Here is an 18926-nt window from a genome sequence, read left to right as displayed (position 1 = left end):
CCCCCCAATGCAGCGGTCCAACAAAGAATCGGCACGCAGTCGAAGCTTCGCTCAAGCTCCCCCTTTGTTGCACTGCGCCCAGGAACATCAACAATCCGTCTACATTCGCCGCCCTTTCAATCTGCACGTCCCAACGCCCCACCCTGTCAACTTTATTTCCCTTTGTGTCGAGCTCGAGACCAACGCCAAGGCTTTTGCCCACATGGCAATGCACCGAAGCCGCACCTCATCAAGTCCCTTTCATCCCACATCGCCGCCACAATCAACAAAGCTTGCTGCATTCGACACGCGGCGCAAACAGACTCTCAGACCCAACCATCTTGCTCATTCGCGCAAACATCTGCCAAGTTCAAGTGTGTATTGTCCGAGAGGAGAGTGGCCAGCTTAATAAACAAAAAAGGGAACGTCTCAGGCGACGCACCGCACACGGTGCGGCGCCAAGACGCCTGCTAAAAGCGAATGTGAACAGTAAACCGACGATGCAAAGAGCGTTGAACGAGCGAAACAGATCGGGACGTTGCGGTCTTCCATCGAGAAACGTCGAGAGAATATTAGAGCGGAGGTGTCGAGGGATGATCGGGAGCCCCTCGGCTTTTCTGGACCCAAGCTGTTGGCATCCGAGCAACGACTTTAACGAGCACGGCCGTAGCCGCCCGAGCCCTGCCTGTCGTGGTACTGGCCGCCCTGCTGCTGGTATTGCTGCGGGTACTGCTGCTGCTGCTGGTGGTACTGCTGCTGGTAGGAACGTGGTGGGTAGTCGTCGTAACTCTGACCGCCGTACCTGTTGCCCTCCTCGTAGTACGCGCCTGCGTCGCCATCGTGGTGCTCGGCCCAACCCTGCTGGTAGCCGCCCTGGGAGCTGCCGCGGCCCTGCGGCTCGTAGCCGAGCGGGCTCTGGGCGTAGCCGCCACGGCTGCCGCTGCGTGGGTGGTCGTAGTAGCCTCCGAGCGCCTCCTTGCTCTCGATGACGCTGCCCTGGTCGTGCATGCGGTAGCTTTCAAACGTGTTGGAGCTGTCCATCCTGCGTCCGCCGAAGCGGCCGCCGTTGACGGAGCCGACAGGAGTGTCGACACGCTTGTACTCGGGACCCGAGCCGACGTCGCGGCTGGTCCAAGGCGCGGCCGACTGTCGCGCCGCAGCCTTCTCGCCTCGCGAGTTCTTGCCCTTGCGCCTCCACAGGCAGATGCCGATAGCGATGAGCGCCAGCACGGCGGCGCCAGCGACGGCGATGCCGATGATCTTGCCAAGGCCAAAGCTGGACGACGAGTCGCCCGCCCTGGTGATGGTGGCAGTGTACTTGGTGCTGTTGACGGCTGCCGGGAGCGACACCAGAGCCGATCCGAGCGTGGGCGTGAAGGGGACGTTACCGGTGCCCGTGGCGCTGGTGCCGACCATGATCATCTTGCCGTTGCTGGGCACGCCTGCCACCGTAACAAAGAAGAGCGCGGGGCCAGGCACAACAAGGCGGTTCATGGCCTTGGTGTTGGGCAGAGGGTTGACCATGTAGGTGACCGATGCGTCGTCGTTGACGGTGTAGGTGTAGTCGAGGTAGACGGCTCGCTGACCCATGTTCATGGCGTGCGTGGAGAAGCCGGGACGGATGATGGCAAACTTGGTGTTGGCAGCCTTGGCGTTGGCCGACGAACCCATGAAAGAACCATCGACGGTGATGTTGAAGGGGCTGCCACCGTACTGGATAGAGGTGGGCATGCCCTGAGGCGAAGGCTTCGGCTGTCCCCAGTAGGGAGGGTACCATTTCTCGATCTCGTAGGTGGTGTTGAAGGCCTGGGGCGTAGTGCCGGTGGGCATGTTGAGCGTGACGTCCTGGTGCGGGTTCGAGCCGGCGACCATGACCGAGCCATCGGGCAGCAGCACGGCACTCGAGTGGTAGAGTCGGGCGATGGTGGAAGCGCCAAAGCCAGCGTTGGAGAGACGCTTTCCTTGCGGCTTGGACGGGTCGTAGAGGACGGGCACGTACGTAGGATCCTGCGCGAGACCTTCGGTGTTGATGGCCTGGCCGTTGTACTGGGCGCTGTTGTAGGTGGCGTTGGTGTAGCCGGCGGTACCCTTCTCGGCGCCGTTGAGGATGACCATGGTACCATCGGGCAGATGAATGAATTGACCCATGGTGCGGCCCTGTGGCAGGTCCTCCTCCTTGACGTACTGGGCAGCGGTGTTCTGGTTGCCCTGGCTGTCTTCGGGAGTGATGGAGGAGCAGTCGGTGGAGGCCGTGATGCCGAGAATGTCGCCGCCGGGGCCACCGTAGTTGCCCCAGAGCGTGTCGCTCATGACACTGCCACCACAAAAGAGGATGGTGGGCGTGTACTTGTTCTGAGGCGTGAGCGGCAGCATGGCGACGGCAGCCGAGGCCGGGTAGACGCGGATGACCCGGCCAGGCATGTCGGGAAGATAGGTCTCGTTGTTGTTGACGTGATCCCAGAGGACCGTGCTGAAGTTGGCCTGCATGAAGATCTTGCCAGAGGGCATGAGGTAGGTGTGCGGGTACATGTTGAGACCGGACGTGTTGCCCATGAACTGCGAGACCGTCTGGTTGCCCTTGGAAGGAAAGTACTCGTAGGTGGGATTGGAACCGCCTCCCTGGTAGAAAGGATCGAGGTTGGGGGTGTTTCGGTTGATATAACCACCTCCGACGGCGCCTCCGATGAAGAGGACGCTGCCGTCCTCGAGCACCTCGATACCAGGATACCATCGGGCGGACTGGAGCATGTTGACCTGGGCGGTGGATGTGCTGGGCGAGTCGATCCACGTCTTGGAGCCGGGCTCGAGCAGACGGATGGCGCGGGTGCCATCGTAGTCCGTGTAAGGGCCTGCGTCAGGGCTGACGTTTGGCAAAAGGGCCGCGCCACCGTAGCCGACAGCCTGGTTGCCACCAGCGACGACCCAGGTTCCGTTGCCGAGCGTGGCACCTGATGCGCAGAAGGTGTTGGTGGTCACCGAGACACCGGTAACCGAGTTGTCGGAGAGGTCAAAGAACGAGCCCCAGACCGGGCGGCCGTCGGCCAAGCGCTGCGAGTTGTTTTCGGCCTTGTCAAGGATGAAGACGTTCTGCTCGTCCATGAGACCGAGCATCATGGCCGATGCGAGCGAGTTGGTGTTGACCACCTCGTAGGAGCCGGCCTTGGCGGCGGCTGCGCCACGCGCGGAGATGGCGAGGGCGGTGGTGGCCAAGGCTGCGGCCCTCTTGGCGAGCCTCGACGAGGGAGATGGACGCGCCATGACGAATCAAGTCGGGATGCTGTCGCAATCCAGCAACGAGCGAGAAAAGGGCGAAGATGGATGGAGTCTGATCCCGAAACGAAGCGACGCTGGTGAAGATCCAGAAGCGAGAACTCTAGAGGAGGTCTAGAGGAGGGGGCGAGCGAGGTCCGCGAGTCAGCCTCTCTGAACAGCGAGATGAGATAGGCGTGTTCGGATGCTGAGCCGATAGATGCGGAAGAGGGGAGGGATGGATGGATGGAGGGGAGTATGGTTGAAGGAGAGAAAGAGCGTGGGATTGAGTGGTGCGAGGAACGACAGGCAATCGGCGGGGTCCGATGAGGCGAGCAGAGCGGTTTTAGGGTGCGAGAGGTGCGAGCGTGTGTGGAATAGTCGAGACGAACGAGGCGAAGGGCCTTGCTGGCCGCGGGTGATGCAGGCTGCGTGTGTTTGGAAGCGCTGCTGTGCACGGCACCGTGGGGCGGCAGGGAGGTGCAGTTGGCGGCGTGGGCTCGGCCAGCAGAGCCAAATGACTGGTTAGGGGGTCGGGCAGGGCAGGGCAGGGCAGAAAGAGCGTGGGATTGAGTGGTGCGAGGAACGACAGGCAATCGGCGGGGTCCGATGAGGCGAGCAGAGCGGTTTTAGGGTGCGAGAGGTGCGAGCGTGTGTGGAATAGTCGAGACGAACGAGGCGAAGGGCCTTGCTGGCCGCGGGTGATGCAGGCTGCGTGTGTTTGGAAGCGCTGCTGTGCACGGCACCGTGGGGCGGCAGGGAGGTGCAGTTGGCGGCGTGGGCTCGGCCAGCAGAGCCAAATGACTGGTTAGGGGGTCGGGCAGGGCAGGGCAGGGCAGGGCAAGGCAAGGCAGGGCAAGGGCAAGAGCAAGGGCAGCTTCGGAGTGGCGTGGGCGTGGCGTGAGATTGAGACGGCACACGCACCCACAGCAAGGCCTCAACACGTTGGTCTCAGCTGGCGCACGCCAGCTGCCTGGCGCACAAAGGCCTGCACTGCAGCGCGCTGCATACCGCGCCCGAAAAAAAAGGAAAGGAAAAAGCCCACTCTCAATCAGTCGGCCGACGAGCCGACCAGCGGCACTGGCACATCGCGTGCCGCCGCTTTTTTGCTTCCTATTTTTATTTATTTTTTGCTAAGCACGGGCAACCACATTTCAGAAGGGTCGTGCCCGGCAAGCTGGAATTTTTTCAGACGAAATCATGGATATTCGAGATCGACGGCGTGTTCGAACCTCGGCAGGCCTCCGCTCTGCGAACTGGCGGCTCGGCACGACAGGGGCCACGGCGATGCCCCTCGAATAGATTTCAAAATGGGAAAAATGGCAGGTGTGGATGTGATTTCAGGTGCCTGCATCTCGACGGCGCATTTCGAATTTCAGGTCCGACTGCAGCGAGCGGGCGAGCTCTGCTGGCCGCCTGCAAGCGCTGCCAGCTGTGTTTGTTGGTGGTCACAGCTGGTGGCTCCTGTCGCGGTGCCCCCTCTCCAACTTCTCCTTCTCCGATCTGTTTCAGACCTCCAAAGATGTCGGAGCGACCCGATTGAGCCTGCTTTGGTGGATGCGCTTGAATCTGCGACAAGTGCCGAGACTTGCTGCTGTATTCTTTTTTTTTTTTTGGCTCGACTTGACCTGCCTGCCCTTTGATTCCAATGGAGTCGCGTCGGAGGGTTGCCGCTGTCGTCGACGCAACTCCGAGCACCGACGCGCGATGTTTTCCGCAGCAGCTGCACCAACCGGCTGTGAAGCGTGACAGCGTCGTCGGCTCATCCGCTAGGCTGTCAGCCGCTCTGAGACTGGCGTGCACATCACATTTGCTTGCCGCGCGTGCAGGCCATGTCGAGCACTGGTACGGAATCGCCAGGAGCCTCGTCCAGCTTGCTGTCATCGCGCGTCAAGCGATCTTGCAAAGCAGAGAGGATCTGCACAGGGATGCCGACGCACTCGTAATTCTCGGCGACAGCGGCAATTCCGCACATCCGTATCAGTCGTCTTTTCCCCCTTCGTGCCTGTGGCTGGCGTGCAGTCTGCTTCGGAGCGCCGATGCTGCCTCTCGGCGCAGACAGGATCTTCCGGCCGTGCCATCTGCCGTTCCGAGCCGACTTCGGCTTGTGACTGGTCGGTGGTGGGCGATTTGCATTGCAGAGGCAAGCCCCCCATGTACCAGCCCGTGCCTCGCAGCCAATTTTTAGCCACCGCGAGCCGCAAAGGCTTGGCAGGCATTTTAGGCCGATGCAGAGGGCCCGCGTATCACCTTGCTTGACACTGTGCGCCCGAGGTGACCCTTGAGACACCGGAAGCGATCCTCGAGGTCGCCAATCGCATGCTCCAGGCGCACTCGCACTTTGAACATATTGCCACTGCTTCCTGATATCATGGCACGAGGGTGCGCAAAGAATGAGGCAAGATTGTGACAGCTACGTTGAGCTTGTAGATGCTCTGGACGCTGCAGTAGCCTTCTGAAGTGACAACGGCTTTCCCACGCTCGAGAAGCTTGTCGTTCATCTTCCGAGGTCAAGGGAACAAGCGCATGCGCATCCTCATCGAGTCTCTCGACGCTCATCCTTGTCCAATTGACCAACGGTCCCTCCGGACAGCCGCATCACAGCGACACTTCCCCAACTCGCACTCGATCCCGACTCTTTCTGCAGCCAATGCCATTCTTTGATGCTAGTAGCTACTTTGTCGATGATCACTGGCGTCGAAGCCATCGGACGGCGCGCTTGTCGTGCTTGACGAGCGGCATGAGCGTGTTGCGCACGTCAGCATTGTGCTGCTTGAGCCAGCGCGACTCGGCGTACGAGAGCAGGCTGTGGTCGACAAGGTTGGTGGCGATGGGCACCTGTGTGACGCGCTCAAAGCCGTACCAAGCCACACCGCCGTAGCCACGGTGGGTGTGGACGCGTTTGACGGCGAGGAGCGACTCGGTGCGAATGCCAAAGTGGCCCTCCTCGTAAAAGCCCGGCTCGTTGGTGAGCACCATGTTCTCCTCGAGCGGCACTGGCTTTTTGGATCCACCGCTCATGGTCGAGAAGCCCTGCGGACCCTCGTGCACGTCGAGGAACGAGCCGATGCCGTGACCGGTGCCGTGGAGGTAGTCGTATCCGTCCTGCCACAGCGCGTGGCGTGCGATGGGGTCGAGCTGAACGCCGGTCGTGCCCGCGGGGAACGTTGCCTCGCTGAGCCGAATGTGGCCCTGCAGCACGCGCGTGTAGGCGCGCTTCTGCTCGGCGCTTGGACGGCCAAAGTGCACGGTGCGCGTGCAGTCGATGGTGCCGTCGTGGTACTGTCCACCCGAGTCGTTGAGGTAGGGCGTCTCGCGGTCGATCACACGGCTGCCCTTTTCGGGCGTCTCGTAGTGCGGAAGCGCCGCGTTGGGCCCTGACGCAGAGATTGCGTCGTAGCTATCACCAGCCGAGAGCGGCAACTCGCTGCGCAGCTCGGCGAACTTGACCGCAGCCTCCCACTCGTCGACGTGCGCGCGCTTCACCTTGACCTGCTCCTCGAGCCATGCCGCCCAACGCACCCACGCGGCACCATCGCGGATGTGCGCGGCGCGGAAGCCGTCCAGCTCGACGCTATTCTTCACCGCCTTGCGCAGCGCAAGAGGCGACGGGCTGAGGATGTCGACCTTGTCGTCACCGACCGCGTTGGCGACGGCGTAAGACAGCTTCTCGCCCGAAACGAGCTTGCGCCCATCGCTGCACTCGCCAGCCCAGCGGCCAAGGTGGTCCCAGATGGCATCGTATGGCTGCACCTTGAGACCGAGCGTGTCGCGCACGTAGCGGTCAGCGCCACTGGCCTCGGTCAGCAGCTCGCCGCGAATGAAGAGAACCGCCTCGTCTGCCGACACGAGCACGTAGGCAGGGAAGACAGGATGACAGGGGATCGATGCTCCACGCAGGTTGAGCACCCACGCCACCTCGTCCAGTGCCGACACGAGGTACGCCGAGCCCGCCGGCTTGGCCTCGAGGTCCTTGCGCACGTCGGCGAGCTTGGCGGTGGCGGGCTTGCCGGCGTACTTGAGCTCGTGCTCGTACACGGGCGATGCCGACGGCTTGGGTCGGTCGTCACCCCACGCCTCATCGACGAGGTTTCGCGAGGGGAAAACCACAGCTGCGCCTGCATCCTTGAGCGTGTCGATGAGCGCCTTGCCGGACGCGTAGCTGATGAGGGCAGGGTCCATGCCGACCTTGACGCCGTCGTGCGCCTGGGCAGCGAGCCAGGCGGGCCAATCGAGCACGCCGGCACGCCCGACCTTGTGCAGCGTCCAGTTGTCGTCGAGCTGTTCGGCGGCCTGGACATGGTAGCGACCATCGGCGAAGAGGTGCGCCGAGTCGCGCGCCACGATCGCCGTACCGGCAGAGCCAGTGAACGCCGAGATCCACACACGGCGCTGGTCCGAGGGCGCCGTGTACTCGGTGGCGTGGGCATCGTCGGTGGGGACGAGGTAGAGATCCACGTCCTCCTCATCCATGAGCTTGCGCAGAGCCGCAAGACGTCCGCCCGTCACATCCGGCTTGCCCTCGAGCTTGGTGGATTTGTCCGATGCCGGGTTGGGTTCGACCAGGGTGCGCTCGCTCCGCACCGAAGCGACGTCGCTCGACTTGGCCTTGCTGAAGAAGCCAAAACAGCCCATATCGATTAGCTGTACGAGTGCAAAGTGCGTATGACGGGTTGATGGTGGTCGAGAGATAAGCMCGCCCCCCCCCCCCCCTTGCAAACGGTGTCTCACTGTCTGTGCGGTCGGAGCTTCAGGGTCCGAGCGGCGACCTTGAATCAGACGCGTGCATTGCTCAGCTGCCATAGATTGCCGATCCGACCGACCCCGCCGGTCTGGTCAACCAAAAAAAAAATCCGACAATGTCAGATCGACCTTTCGGTCTTCGCGCAAAAAATCGGTTTCTTTTTTCAGCTCAGCCTTCTGGACCCGGCTGCTGTCGCCGCTGCTGTCAACTGGCGGGGGAATGTGGAGTAAAAGCGAAATTTGCAGCCGGAGCTCCAAGGTCTGACCCAACCGCCGTATCGGCACACCTCCTTCTGTTTAGCCATCTACTCCGTCTCCCTTCGCGATCCCATCGGACGACAGCCTGGCAACATGAGGTAACAAGGTCGATCCTTCCCTGTGCATCGGTATATTCTCAGAAAGGCTACGCGTCAGGATGTTCAAAGCAGCAAGCACGTCCAGGCTCGGCGCAGCCATCAACGCCCGCCTCGCTCAGGCTGGATCGAAGACAAAGACGGCGGCTGCAGTCTCCGCAACCCAATCACAACTGCGTCTAAAGACCGATGCAGGGAATCCAGCAGCACGAGAAAGCTACCTGGCCGTACGAGCTTACTTTACACGCCTCGAGCAGTCTCACGAAGTTCCGCTCGCGCACAACAAGCCAAGGCCGTCTCCTCTGGCATGCCCCTCTTCGCTTCAACGCACAGGATCGGGCACCATCACTCAGCAAGCTAGAGCCTTCCATGTAGCCAGGGTCACATCCAAGGATGCCGATCAACGCTCAGCACCTGGCCAATCAAAGTCGACAGCCAGCCCGGAATCATCCGCGCCTTCGAAGAAGACGCCCTCCAAAGATGCGCACTCGCCTCGCTCCACAGAGCAGCCCCAAGATCCTCCGCCTCCAGGCGCACCTACTCCTACAACCACATCTACCGAGCTCACCACCGCAGAACGCGCGTACCACCACTTTGCCAACTATCCGCGCTCGCTGCAACGTCTCGCTCTCAGCGCTGTACGCACCTCTCCCGCTCGACCCGCCTCGAGCTCCGAACCCTCATCTCACGAGCATCACCGCCTTCGTCCGTCCAAAGAGGATCTGCTACGCATCGCACAGGGATTCTGGACTCGCCTGCGCATCCGCTTCAAGTGGTTCACCATCCGCGGCTTCCGCCGCTTCAACGCCGACGACATCAGCGCCTTCTTCACGCTCGGCGGCTTCACCACCGCCATCTTCATCATCGTCGGCACCACCACCTTCTTCTCGCTCGTGTTCGCCGCGCTCAATGCGCTCAATTTGCAGGAGTGGATCGCACGCAAGATCGCAGACTACCTTACCGCAGAGACGGGCGTCACCGTTGTCTTCGAGAGCGCCATCGTTCCCAAGTGGAAGCAGAGCAAGATCAGCTTCAAGAAGGTCTTTATCTCGCGCCGCGCACACGGCGATGTCGACTCGCTCCTCGAGGAGAGGAGGCAGAAGGCGAACAAGCGCGGCGCAGAGGGCACCAACAAGGTCAAGAGGAGAACCGCAATCACCGCGGGCGACGGCATGGCGTGGGAGGGCACGCATTACGAGGAGGTGGAGGAGGTCGCCCCGCCCATGAGCGACGAGGCGAGGGGAGAGGACCTCGCAGAGGACGACACGGTCAACACCAACTACACCATGTTTGACCTGCAGGTCGACTCGATCGACGTTACGCTCAGCCTGCAGCGCTGGTTCGACGGCAAGGGGCTCGTGGAGGATGCCGAGGTGCGCGGCGTGCGCGGCATCGTCGATCGCCGCAACGTATTCTGGGACCCGGACAGGCCGTACGATCCGGCGGCCGCACGCAGGGCGCCTCAGCACGGTGACTTTGAGCTCGAGTCGCTTGTCGTCGAGGACTTCCTCGTGACCGTGTATCAGCCCAACGACTTCCGGCCGTTCAACTTTAGCATCTTCAGCGCACACATCCCCAAGCTGCGCAAGCAGTGGCTCTTCTACGACCTGCTCAGCGCCGACTCGATCACGGGCCAGGTGGACGGGTGTCTGTTCAGTCTGCACAAGCCGCAGAGCATCGGCCGCACCGTCGAGCAGGACCGCGAGATGATCCACTCCAAGTGGAAGACCATGTCGCGCATGCGCGTCGACGGCGTCAACTTTGACCACATCCAGAACCAGTCGGATCTCACGGGCCCCATCTCGTGGATCCTGTCGGGCAAGTTTGACGTGGTGGCGGACATCAAGTTCCCGCGCGATCTCGACGACGAGGCGGACATCAACACGATCATCAGCGAGGTGCTCGACAACCTCACCGCGGCGCTGTCGGGCGAGCCCAATCGCGACCAGGACGACGCGCCGATTCCAGGCCAGCACCGGCTGAGTGGGCCCGCGATCGAGGCGCCCGTCTCGGCCGTGGGTGCTACGGCCCAACGCGTACGCAAGGAAAACGAAGAGGCACGTCGTCATGGCCGCGATCCCGTGCGTGCCGAGCGCCCGCCGCTTCCCGACGCAGAAGGCAGCGCGGCGGACCAGGCCAAGGCGGCCAACAAGGCGATTCCACCCCCGGCGGTGGTGATCGACATGGACGTGCGCTTCAAAGACATCAAGGCGGCCGTACCGCTGTTCACCACCGACATCAGCTACAGCACCAATGCCTTCGTGCGGCCCATCGTGGCGTTTATGAACGCCAACAAGACGCTCATCCCCATCCGGTGCAGGATTGTCATGGACCTCAGCGAGTTCGACGGATCCCTGGATCTGGCACAGACAGGACTGCTGCCGGTCGTGTCCGAAAAGATCTACGAGGCGCTGGCCAACCACGTCGCCTCGCAGAACGCCTCGAGGGAGAGGCTCAAGAACGTGAGTCTCTGGTCGCTCCAGGTGAGCGCGAATGCGGCGCTCAACCTCGTGACGCTGCTGCGGGACACGATGGCAAGAACCACCAGCACTGCTGCTGCCATCACCACCAAGAGCGCTACTTGAGACAGTCGCACATGTAATGAAGGTCTGTTCACGGGTCCAAGTCGAGAGTGTGGGTGTGGGTGGGCAATTTGAGGACTGATGAGGGGTACGACACGTGAATTCGGATGTCGGAAGACACACGCTCTTCCACACGGGCCTCTTTCTTCCGCACCTGTTGTTTCTTTCGACTGCTCCATCACGCACACACAATTCCGATTGGAAGATGGTAAGCCGCATCTCACCTCGTATCTTTAGCGATGCTGCTGTGATTCTGACTGGTTTGTGCTTTTGATTTGGGCGGGTATAGGTTCGGGGCCACGCGAAGCAAGCCGCGCAGGAGGCGGCCAAGAAGAAGGCGGATGCGCAGAAGGGCGGCAAGTCGCAACTGGGCGAAGCGCGCGCCAAAGGCCTCAAGTTCACCTGCCCCACATGCAAGGCCCAAAGCCCCGTAAGTAGTCGCTGCCCGCTCCCGACCCTGTGGTATTGAATCACTGACCGCTTTTGTGTGCGCGAGTGTAGAACTACAAGGTGCTCAAGGAACACTTTGACAACAAGCATCCCAAGGACACCTGTCCGCCCGAATCCACGTTCACAGCCTAAACTCCCCGCTCACAACACACACACACATCTGCGGACCGGACGATGTTCAAATTCTGGCTTTTAGACAAGCGTCTGGAAGATGGCTGTGAGCAGGTCTGCGGTGCGACGCACTTCGTCGGCGGAGTTGTAGTGGACGAACGAGAGGCGGATCACGCCGTCGGCGAGGTCGAGGCCGAGCGAGGAGACGAGTTTGTGCGCGTACATGTGGCCCTGTTGGGCGCCGATGGCGGAGCGCACGAGCGCTTGGTGGATCGCCTTGCTCGTGCCCACGCGGTGGTTGCCTTGCGCATCGACGAGCACGAACGCGATGGTGGGTGCACGTGCATCCGAACTGGCGTCTTCGGGTCCAACAATCCGCAAGCCCTTATCGGCCCACTTCAACAGCACCGGCATGATCACCTGCAGGAGTGTAGTTTCGTGCGCGGCCACGCGCGCATACGCTGCATCCAACGCATCATCAACCTCGCTCCTACTAAGCGCCGTCAGCTCGCCTTCGGAAGAGGCGCGACCAAAGAGTGCGTTCCAGTCGACCTTTGATGGGACCTGCTTGGCTGTGCCGAGAGAGACGAGGTAGTCGGCCACAGCAGCGATCGAGTAGTTGAGCTCGTACTGCACCGAGCTCGTCTGGAACGGATACATGCCCGGGGGCGCGTGCGGGGTGTGCAGGAAGAAGTGGTTGAGTCGAGCCAACTGGGTCTCCTTCACACGCGGGTCGACGTACATCGCACCCACGTGCGCTCCGTACGTCTTGTACAGGCTGAAGAAAGCTACGTCCACGTCCCAGCTGCGAGGTGTGATGCGACGGTGCGGTGCGAAAGCCACACAGTCGACACACACCAGCGCATCCTTGGCCACTTTGCGCACCACCTGCGTCGCAGACCCGATGTCCGTAAATGCGCCGAGCAGGTTCGAGCACGCTGTAAACGCCACTACGCGCGTGTGGCTCGTCACGAGCGTCTCCAACACCTTGGGATCGAGAGTCACAGCGTACTTGCTCTCGCTGTTCGAGACGCGAGTGACGGGCCAGTGTTTGAGCTTGAGCCCCAGTCGCGTGGCGAGCCGAGTCCAGGCACCGCGGTTGGTCTCGTGGTCCGCATCCGAGATGATGATCTCGTCTCCCTCCTGCCAGGCACCCTCTGCGCCCGCGGCTCGATCGGCCAAGACGCGCGTTTCGAGCATCATGCTCAGACTGAAGACGAGCTGGGTGGCTGACTGGCCAAGCATAACGTCGTCGGGCGATTCGGCGCCCAGCAGTGCAGCCGCCGCACAGGCACCGTGCGAAACGCGCGACTCGGCTCGAGACGCAAGCGCATACGACGCCATCTGCACATTCGTCGTCAACAGGTACGACGAGATCGCCTCGGCCACCGACAAAAGCACCTGACTTCCGCCCGCATTCTCGGCGAAGACTAAACGCAAAAGATCGTCAGCTGTGGGCTCTGCACGAAGGCAGGGTGGGGGGTGGGGACTTTACTGTATCCAGAGGTGGGGCTGGTGGGACTGTCCGCCGCAGCAAGCGCGGGGAACTGAGCCCGAATGGCCGCCAGCTGCTCGTCGCTAAATCCAGACATGGTCCAATACGCTTCGGTCAAGGCTGAGCGGGTGATGGTCGGTTAGAAGGCGCACCCTGGCACTTTGAACAAGAGACTTGTGCACGTCCGTGCGACGCCGAGTCGGATCCAAAGCCTCCGTAAAATGTGCATTACCGCACGCGCGCCCCACCTCCGGCCAATTCGCCGTCCCCCTCCTTCATCCTTCGCTCTTTATGCCTCATCACCCGCATCCGCACATCCGCACACACACGCACAACCGCACATTCGCACACACACCCCACCGCCAAGCCTAGCGTATACACGATATTGCGACACTAGAATCGACATACAACAGCGATCCCGGGCGAGGCTACGAAGGAAAGCGATCTCGAGAAAGGAGGGAAAAGAAAGCGGGAGGGGAAGAAGAACCATTACATCGCTACTCGGTACATGTGACACCAAAAAAACAAATCCTTGGGGCAGCCGACCTGCGCCTTCACCATCGCCTCGCCGGCGGGTTGAGCGGGGGCAGCGTGTTTTTGGGATCGGCAGCGAGGCCGCTCCTGAGGCTCGACGTTTTGCGGTCCAGCTCGTCGTCCGCGCCGCGGTCGCGCGCCGAAGAGATGGGCGGCAACGCGCCGCCGTAGTTGGTCGAACGATCCGAGCTGTACGGATGCTGGTAGCCGGCCGACGCAGGCGCCATCAGCCTGCCCCGAGCGCCGAGGCCAGCACCTGCTGCAGGCGCAGTGGCGGCACCCGCAAGCTTGTCCAGCGCCGATGCAGCAATGCCTTCAGGCACCGAGTAGGCGCTCGAGGTCGGGCTCGACTTGGGGCTCTGCGACGAGCGCGCCGACGGCACCACCGAGACGGGCGCCGAGGCTGCATGTGCCGCCGCGCTGGGGCGCGATGCCGGCAGCGGCGGCGGCAGCGATGATACGCCTCCGCCACGGCTGCTGCTCGTCGAAACGCTGCGGCGATGGTACTCGGCGGGCGAGTCGTACTGCCTCTCGTCGGGCCTGCCCACCGCACCGGCGAGTTCCGGGTCGAGCGACGCCGATCCGATGCGCGGCGCCGGATCGTACACGTCGCGGCGGTGCGGGCTCACGGACACGCCGGTGCGCGCATAGCCAGGCGCAAAGCGCGGGTCCAGATACGCAGGCTGGCTCTGGCTCCACGCCGGAGGCGGCGGCGCAGGCGCACCACCGTACGCGCCATTCATCTCGCGGCCGTAAGGAGCCGGCGGTACCGTCTCGCGGTACCTCGGGTCGTACGCTGCTGCTTGATGCGGCAAGCTCAGTCGGCCCTGCTTGACCATCTGGGCAGACCAGTAGTCGTTGGGCGCTTCGTACGCGGCGGCATCCAGCGGCAAGCCGGGCCCGCCGGGCAGACTCGCCTCGCGCTTGACGCGCTCGTCCATCGACGAGGGCGAGGCGGAGCGCGCATCGTCGTCGAGGCCACGCAGCGATTCGCGGCGCGAGCGCGGCATGCCGACCATGCGTTCGATGGTCTCGCCCTTCTTGCGGCCGTGCTGGTCCTTGACTTCGTGCACGACGGCGATGGCGGTGCCGTCCTCGAGCGCGCGCCTGCCGAGCTCGGCCTTGGCCTCGGCTTCGGCGTCGGCGGCGTCAAGGTCGAGGTGGTCGAGTTCGAGCTGGGCGGCGGCATCGCGTGCCTGGGCCGACTGGCTGGCGCGGCCCTTGGGATGGAGGATGTGGGTGCGGTAGTGCTGGAGGCTGTTGTCCTGGCGCGAGAAGCGCGCCTTGCAGCCGGGGAAGGTGCAGCGGTAGGGCTTCTGACCGGTGTGGATGCGGTTGTGGCGGGCGGCATGGCCGCTGGTGGAGAAGGTCTTGTCGCAGCCCGGGTGCTGGCAAGGGTATCGCTTCTTGCCGCCGATGGTGATGGCGCCGGAGCCACCATCCTTGGAGGTTCGCTTTGGCATGCCTGCGTGAGCGGCGGCGTCGCCGTAGGGCATGCTGCGGTCGTAGGGGTAGGTGCTGTCCGAGCTCGAGCTAGACGAGCGCCTGCTGTAGTCGTTGGGATCGAGGTAGGCGCCCGATCGGTCCCACTGTCCGGGGGGAAAGACGCCGGTGGCCGAGGGAGGCAGCGGCTCGCCCGGGCGCATGCCAATCGCCTGGGGCGACGACGAGATGTGGTTGCCGCGGAGCACCTTGTGCCCCTGCAGTCCACGTGGGGGAAGCGGGTCGCTGAATTCGCCGGGCACTTCGATGCGCGGGAGCCTTACGGGTTCTGCGTACGCCTTGTGCCTGTGGGCACGCGAGTCGTACGAGTAGTCGAGCGAGGTGGGTGGGGAGGTGGAGGCAGTGGAGCGGTCGCCACTGCGTAAGAGCGATTCGGTAGACGAGGAGGTGGAATCGAATGCCGAATGGGACATAATCGAGGGGGAGGGATGATAACGCGGATCGTGATGGTCCGAGAACGACGGATGGGTCTGCTCGGGTTTGATCGCGGACGGAGCACGGTCGTTGAGCAAAGAAACGACGCCTCCAGCGGAAGGTAGGGAGAACGATCCCATAAAGGAGTGAGACGAACGAAGCAAACGCGAGAGTGCGGAGCAAGCTCGAAGACGAAGGGTGCCGAGAAAGGTGGCACGGAGGTAGACAGCGAGAGCGGAAGCTGGACTGCTACGGAACGAGACACGGAAAGCAAGACCTGTCTTCTCGTCGCGGTGCGAGAGATCGTGTATCTGACAGGAGGAGTCGCTCGATTGACTGTTGCGACGGGTGGTGAGCTGAAGTGTACGCGACTAGGGCTGGATCCGAGGATGAGCGTCTAAGCCGAGTAACGGTTGGTGTCGATGGGTGGACTCGATGGCCTAAGTTGACATGTAACTTCCAGGTGAAGAGAGGCGAGGATGGTCGAGATCCAAGGTTGTCGAGAAAAGCAGCAGTGACGGGGGTTTAGACGAAAGCTGCAGATAAGCTGATGATGGCGAGCAAGAGTGCGAGTTGTATGCTGTACGTTGTCGATAAGATGTATCGCTGGTGGAGCGTGCTGGTGCTAGCGGTAACGTATAGATGATGATGGAGGGAGAGGAGGAGCGATGAGCCCCGAACAATGTGCGATGAGCGTAGGGCGGTTGACAATGGGTGAGGCCGCACGCGGGAAGGCAGAATGCAGCAGCAATCGACAACCTGGGTGTGGTCTTGCGGACGGTCGCGAGCTGGCTAACAATAGCAGCGTCTCACGGTTCGGAGCTAGGCGCGGTGACGACGGCGACAGCGAGCAGGCGACTTGAGAAGATGCAGGCGCTGTGCTGTACGGCGTCTTGGGAGGCAGGGCACGCGCAGATGGCCGGCGTCTGTTACTGGCTATGAGCGGTGTCGAGCAACGAGTGGCAGGGTGCAGGTGGAATGAGGTCACGCTGGTCGATAAGGGTTCGCGTGGGTGGGATGGATGCGGGTCGTCAAGAGCGAGCTCGGAGGCCGGAAGGCTGGACGAAGAGGCGATGACGAAAGAGGATGTGCGAGGTTGCTTGGGAAGAAGGGGCGTCCAAGGGTCTGGTGTGTGTGTGTGTGGCTTACGACGCAGCGCGGATCGCTAGAAGGCCGTGGCAGGCAGGAGGATCATTCCTCAGAGGGAGCGAGGGCGAGCCAAAGCAAGAGCAAGAAGAAGCGCGGGAACTGGGTCTGGCCGACTAGACCCTTTGGCACAGGCAAAGGGCAGTGAGCGGACCCAGGCAGGCGAGGGGATGGGGACGAGATGCAGCGCTGGGCGAGGGAGCAAGGGTCATGGAGAGAGGGGGGGAAAGGAGGAGAAGGAAGAAAAAGGAAGGAAAGGGAGTGGGATTGGGAGAGGGCGCGATGACGCTGCGATGATGCAGAGCCCAATCCGAGAGGGAGCGACCGATGTTCTTGACCGAGAGTCGCAAAAGTACGGGAAGAGGGAGGGGGAGAGAGGAAGAGAAAGGGCGAGCAGGGCCTGCCCTTGGGATTGAAGCTGCTGCTGCTGCTGGTGATGATGAGGAGGGCAACGAGGATGATGATGACGATGATGCAGGGCCTCTCTCTCTCTCTGCCCTCCTTCGCCGGACAGGGAGGGTCGCGTCAGGGTCAGCCAGGGTCAGCTCAGGGTCAGCAGCAGCGACAGGCAGGCTGTGGACGCGCTTTCATTCAGGGTTCGCTGGTCGCTGCCAAATTCGGGCATACGAGCAGAGGCTAGCCGAGCGAGAAGAACGCTGAAGAAAAAAAAAAAACCCCAAGCGGGTTCGAATCGACGAGAGGGAGGGAGGAGCGACAGAGAGGCACGCGATGCAGCCTACCTTTTTTCCAGGGCATTTTGGCGCTTGACACTCACCGCTCGCTGGGCGCGGCTCGAGCTCTGATCTTGACAGGGCGATCGGAAGGGGGCGCTCGATTTCCAAAAGACAAAAAGAGAGAAATAAAACCGGGTGTCGATCTACGCTGCTGTTTTGGCGGCCAGCAGCTGACCTGCAATTGCAGGCATCCAAAGTGCATCGTCGATGCTCAAAATCAAAGCGCGCCATCGTCCGCTGCCATCGGCACCAACCGAAAACAAGGCTCGGATCGCACAAGTCTTGCTCTCGTTCCGTCTTCGGACAGTCCGAGACGATAGTGGATGTGCTGTGTGTGCGTGCGTGCGTGCGTGCCTGCGTGTGCAAAAGGCGGATGCAGTCGATTGATTGGTCGCATGCACACCAGCCATGCTTTCAAAGACAAACCCACGGCCCGACTCTCTGCCAGGGTCCTGCTTCTGCTGCCCCAGCCCGGGGAGGTTTGAGCAGCGGGGGTCGGGCTCACCGAGGATTGCCCGCACTGGCGGGTGGGTTAAGGTTTTTTTTTCTCGCTCTCAAGAGTCGGCCGGATTGCGCTCGTCTTTTTCTTCCCGAACCGTAGTGCCGCTGCCAGGGCAAAGCCAAGGTGGCGCTTTTTGATTGGCCATCGCCAACCCCCCGGCTGCCTGCCATAGCGGTGGACCCCTGAACTTGGCGTCGCGTGGGGGCGGAAACGGAGCCACGGAAAAAAAAGCACGCTTGAGCTTGGTCGGATTCGAGACCCCTCCCAACCCAACCCAGGGTCCACTGCGAGACGCATCCGCTTGGCCGGCGTTCGAGCCACAGCTCCGTCGTAAGCCAAGCCGCGGGTCAAACGAGACCTCCTCACGTCGCCCGCGGGCCAGTTCAAGCTGCTACAGGGCTTGATCAGGCGGGCCATTGTTCCGAACATGCTGCCATGGAAGCTTGTCGAAAAGGAAAATTTGCGCTGGGTCGTCCTTCGACCGCGACCCCGACTCTGGCAATCTCACCGGCGTTTCCCTTCAGTGCTCACTCCCTTGCCCTGGCTTGCAACAGCCGAGTCGGCTCCTACGAATACTCCAGTACAGGCTGTTGGCGAAGTGGATGAGGGCGGAGGGGCAGTTGCGGATTGGAAGTATGAAGGCGGAACAAGCTCGGAGCGGATGGCAGCACGAACCCTGGGCTGAACCCTTTGAAACGCACATGCGGCACAACCTAAATCCTAGCCCGCACGCCGCCACCAGCCTCCAACCCGTCGCGAACCCTGATTCGACCCCTCGCTCTCTCGCAGCCCGACCCGACCAATGCCGTTCCATCCCCTCCCTCTCTCTCTCCCTCCTGGATCCGGCTCGACGCTGTGCTTGCAGCTACGACTCTCCGAACAGGACAATCAAATTAGCGTTGCGAGGTCTTCAAGGTCCGATTCATGAAACAAGGTTGCGCTCGAAAGACGGCGTACTGCAAAGCGGGGGCGGGAAGCGGTAGGGTTTGGATTTTGACATCATCCAGCGTCGGATTGGGTGGCAGCGTGGGTACGCATCCCGCACATGCGCACACAAATGCCGAATCCTGAACCTCGTGCCATCTACTTGACCCTTGTTGCTGTGGTGTTGTCCCTTCTGGCTGGAGCATG

General features: G+C 62.0%; 7 protein-coding genes across 7 annotated transcripts; 2 read left to right on the top strand and 5 right to left on the bottom strand.

The window, feature by feature from the left end:
* Positions 1–630: 630 nt before the first annotated feature.
* On the bottom strand, positions 631–3237 carry PAN0_007c3239 (DUF1929-domain-containing protein; the record flags this gene model as incomplete). Its single annotated transcript, XM_014801324.1, has 1 exon — positions 631–3237. The coding sequence occupies one exon, from the start codon at positions 3235–3237 to the stop codon at positions 631–633; it is 2607 nt and encodes an 868-aa protein (XP_014656810.1).
* Positions 3238–5032: 1795 nt separating this feature from the next.
* Positions 5033–5447, bottom strand: PAN0_007c3238 (uncharacterized protein; the record flags this gene model as incomplete). The annotated part of the gene is made up of 2 exons (XM_014801323.1): positions 5033–5176; positions 5289–5447. The coding sequence occupies 2 exons, from the start codon at positions 5445–5447 to the stop codon at positions 5033–5035; spliced, it is 303 nt and encodes a 100-aa protein (XP_014656809.1).
* A 469-nt stretch (positions 5448–5916) lies between these two features.
* Positions 5917–7863, bottom strand: PAN0_007c3237 (aminopeptidase cytoplasmic; the record flags this gene model as incomplete). Its single annotated transcript, XM_014801322.1, has 1 exon — positions 5917–7863. The coding sequence occupies one exon, from the start codon at positions 7861–7863 to the stop codon at positions 5917–5919; it is 1947 nt and encodes a 648-aa protein (XP_014656808.1).
* A 523-nt stretch (positions 7864–8386) lies between these two features.
* PAN0_007d3236 (mitochondrial distribution and morphology protein family 31/32) lies at positions 8387–10909 on the top strand (the record flags this gene model as incomplete). Its single annotated transcript, XM_014801321.1, has 1 exon — positions 8387–10909. The coding sequence occupies one exon, from the start codon at positions 8387–8389 to the stop codon at positions 10907–10909; it is 2523 nt and encodes an 840-aa protein (XP_014656807.1).
* Positions 10910–11111: 202 nt separating this feature from the next.
* PAN0_007d3235 (zinc finger protein) lies at positions 11112–11488 on the top strand (the record flags this gene model as incomplete). Its single annotated transcript, XM_014801320.1, has 3 exons — positions 11112–11114; positions 11196–11336; positions 11408–11488. 3 exons carry the CDS (start codon positions 11112–11114, stop codon positions 11486–11488), a joined length of 225 nt encoding a protein of 74 aa, XP_014656806.1.
* Positions 11489–11548: 60 nt separating this feature from the next.
* Positions 11549–13059, bottom strand: PAN0_007c3234 (selenocysteine lyase; the record flags this gene model as incomplete). The annotated part of the gene is made up of 2 exons (XM_014801319.1): positions 11549–12897; positions 12963–13059. The coding sequence occupies 2 exons, from the start codon at positions 13057–13059 to the stop codon at positions 11549–11551; spliced, it is 1446 nt and encodes a 481-aa protein (XP_014656805.1).
* Positions 13060–13516: 457 nt separating this feature from the next.
* Positions 13517–15553, bottom strand: PAN0_007c3233 (uncharacterized protein; the record flags this gene model as incomplete). The annotated part of the gene is made up of 1 exon (XM_014801318.1): positions 13517–15553. One exon carries the CDS (start codon positions 15551–15553, stop codon positions 13517–13519), a length of 2037 nt encoding a protein of 678 aa, XP_014656804.1.
* Positions 15554–18926: the final 3373 nt, after the last annotated feature.

Source organism: Moesziomyces antarcticus (genome assembly GCF_000747765.1).
Source record: "Moesziomyces antarcticus DNA, scaffold: scaffold_v10007, strain JCM 10317, whole genome shotgun sequence".
NCBI lineage: Eukaryota > Fungi > Basidiomycota > Ustilaginomycetes > Ustilaginales > Ustilaginaceae > Moesziomyces > Moesziomyces antarcticus.
This window is presented reverse-complemented; position numbering and strand designations above follow the sequence as displayed.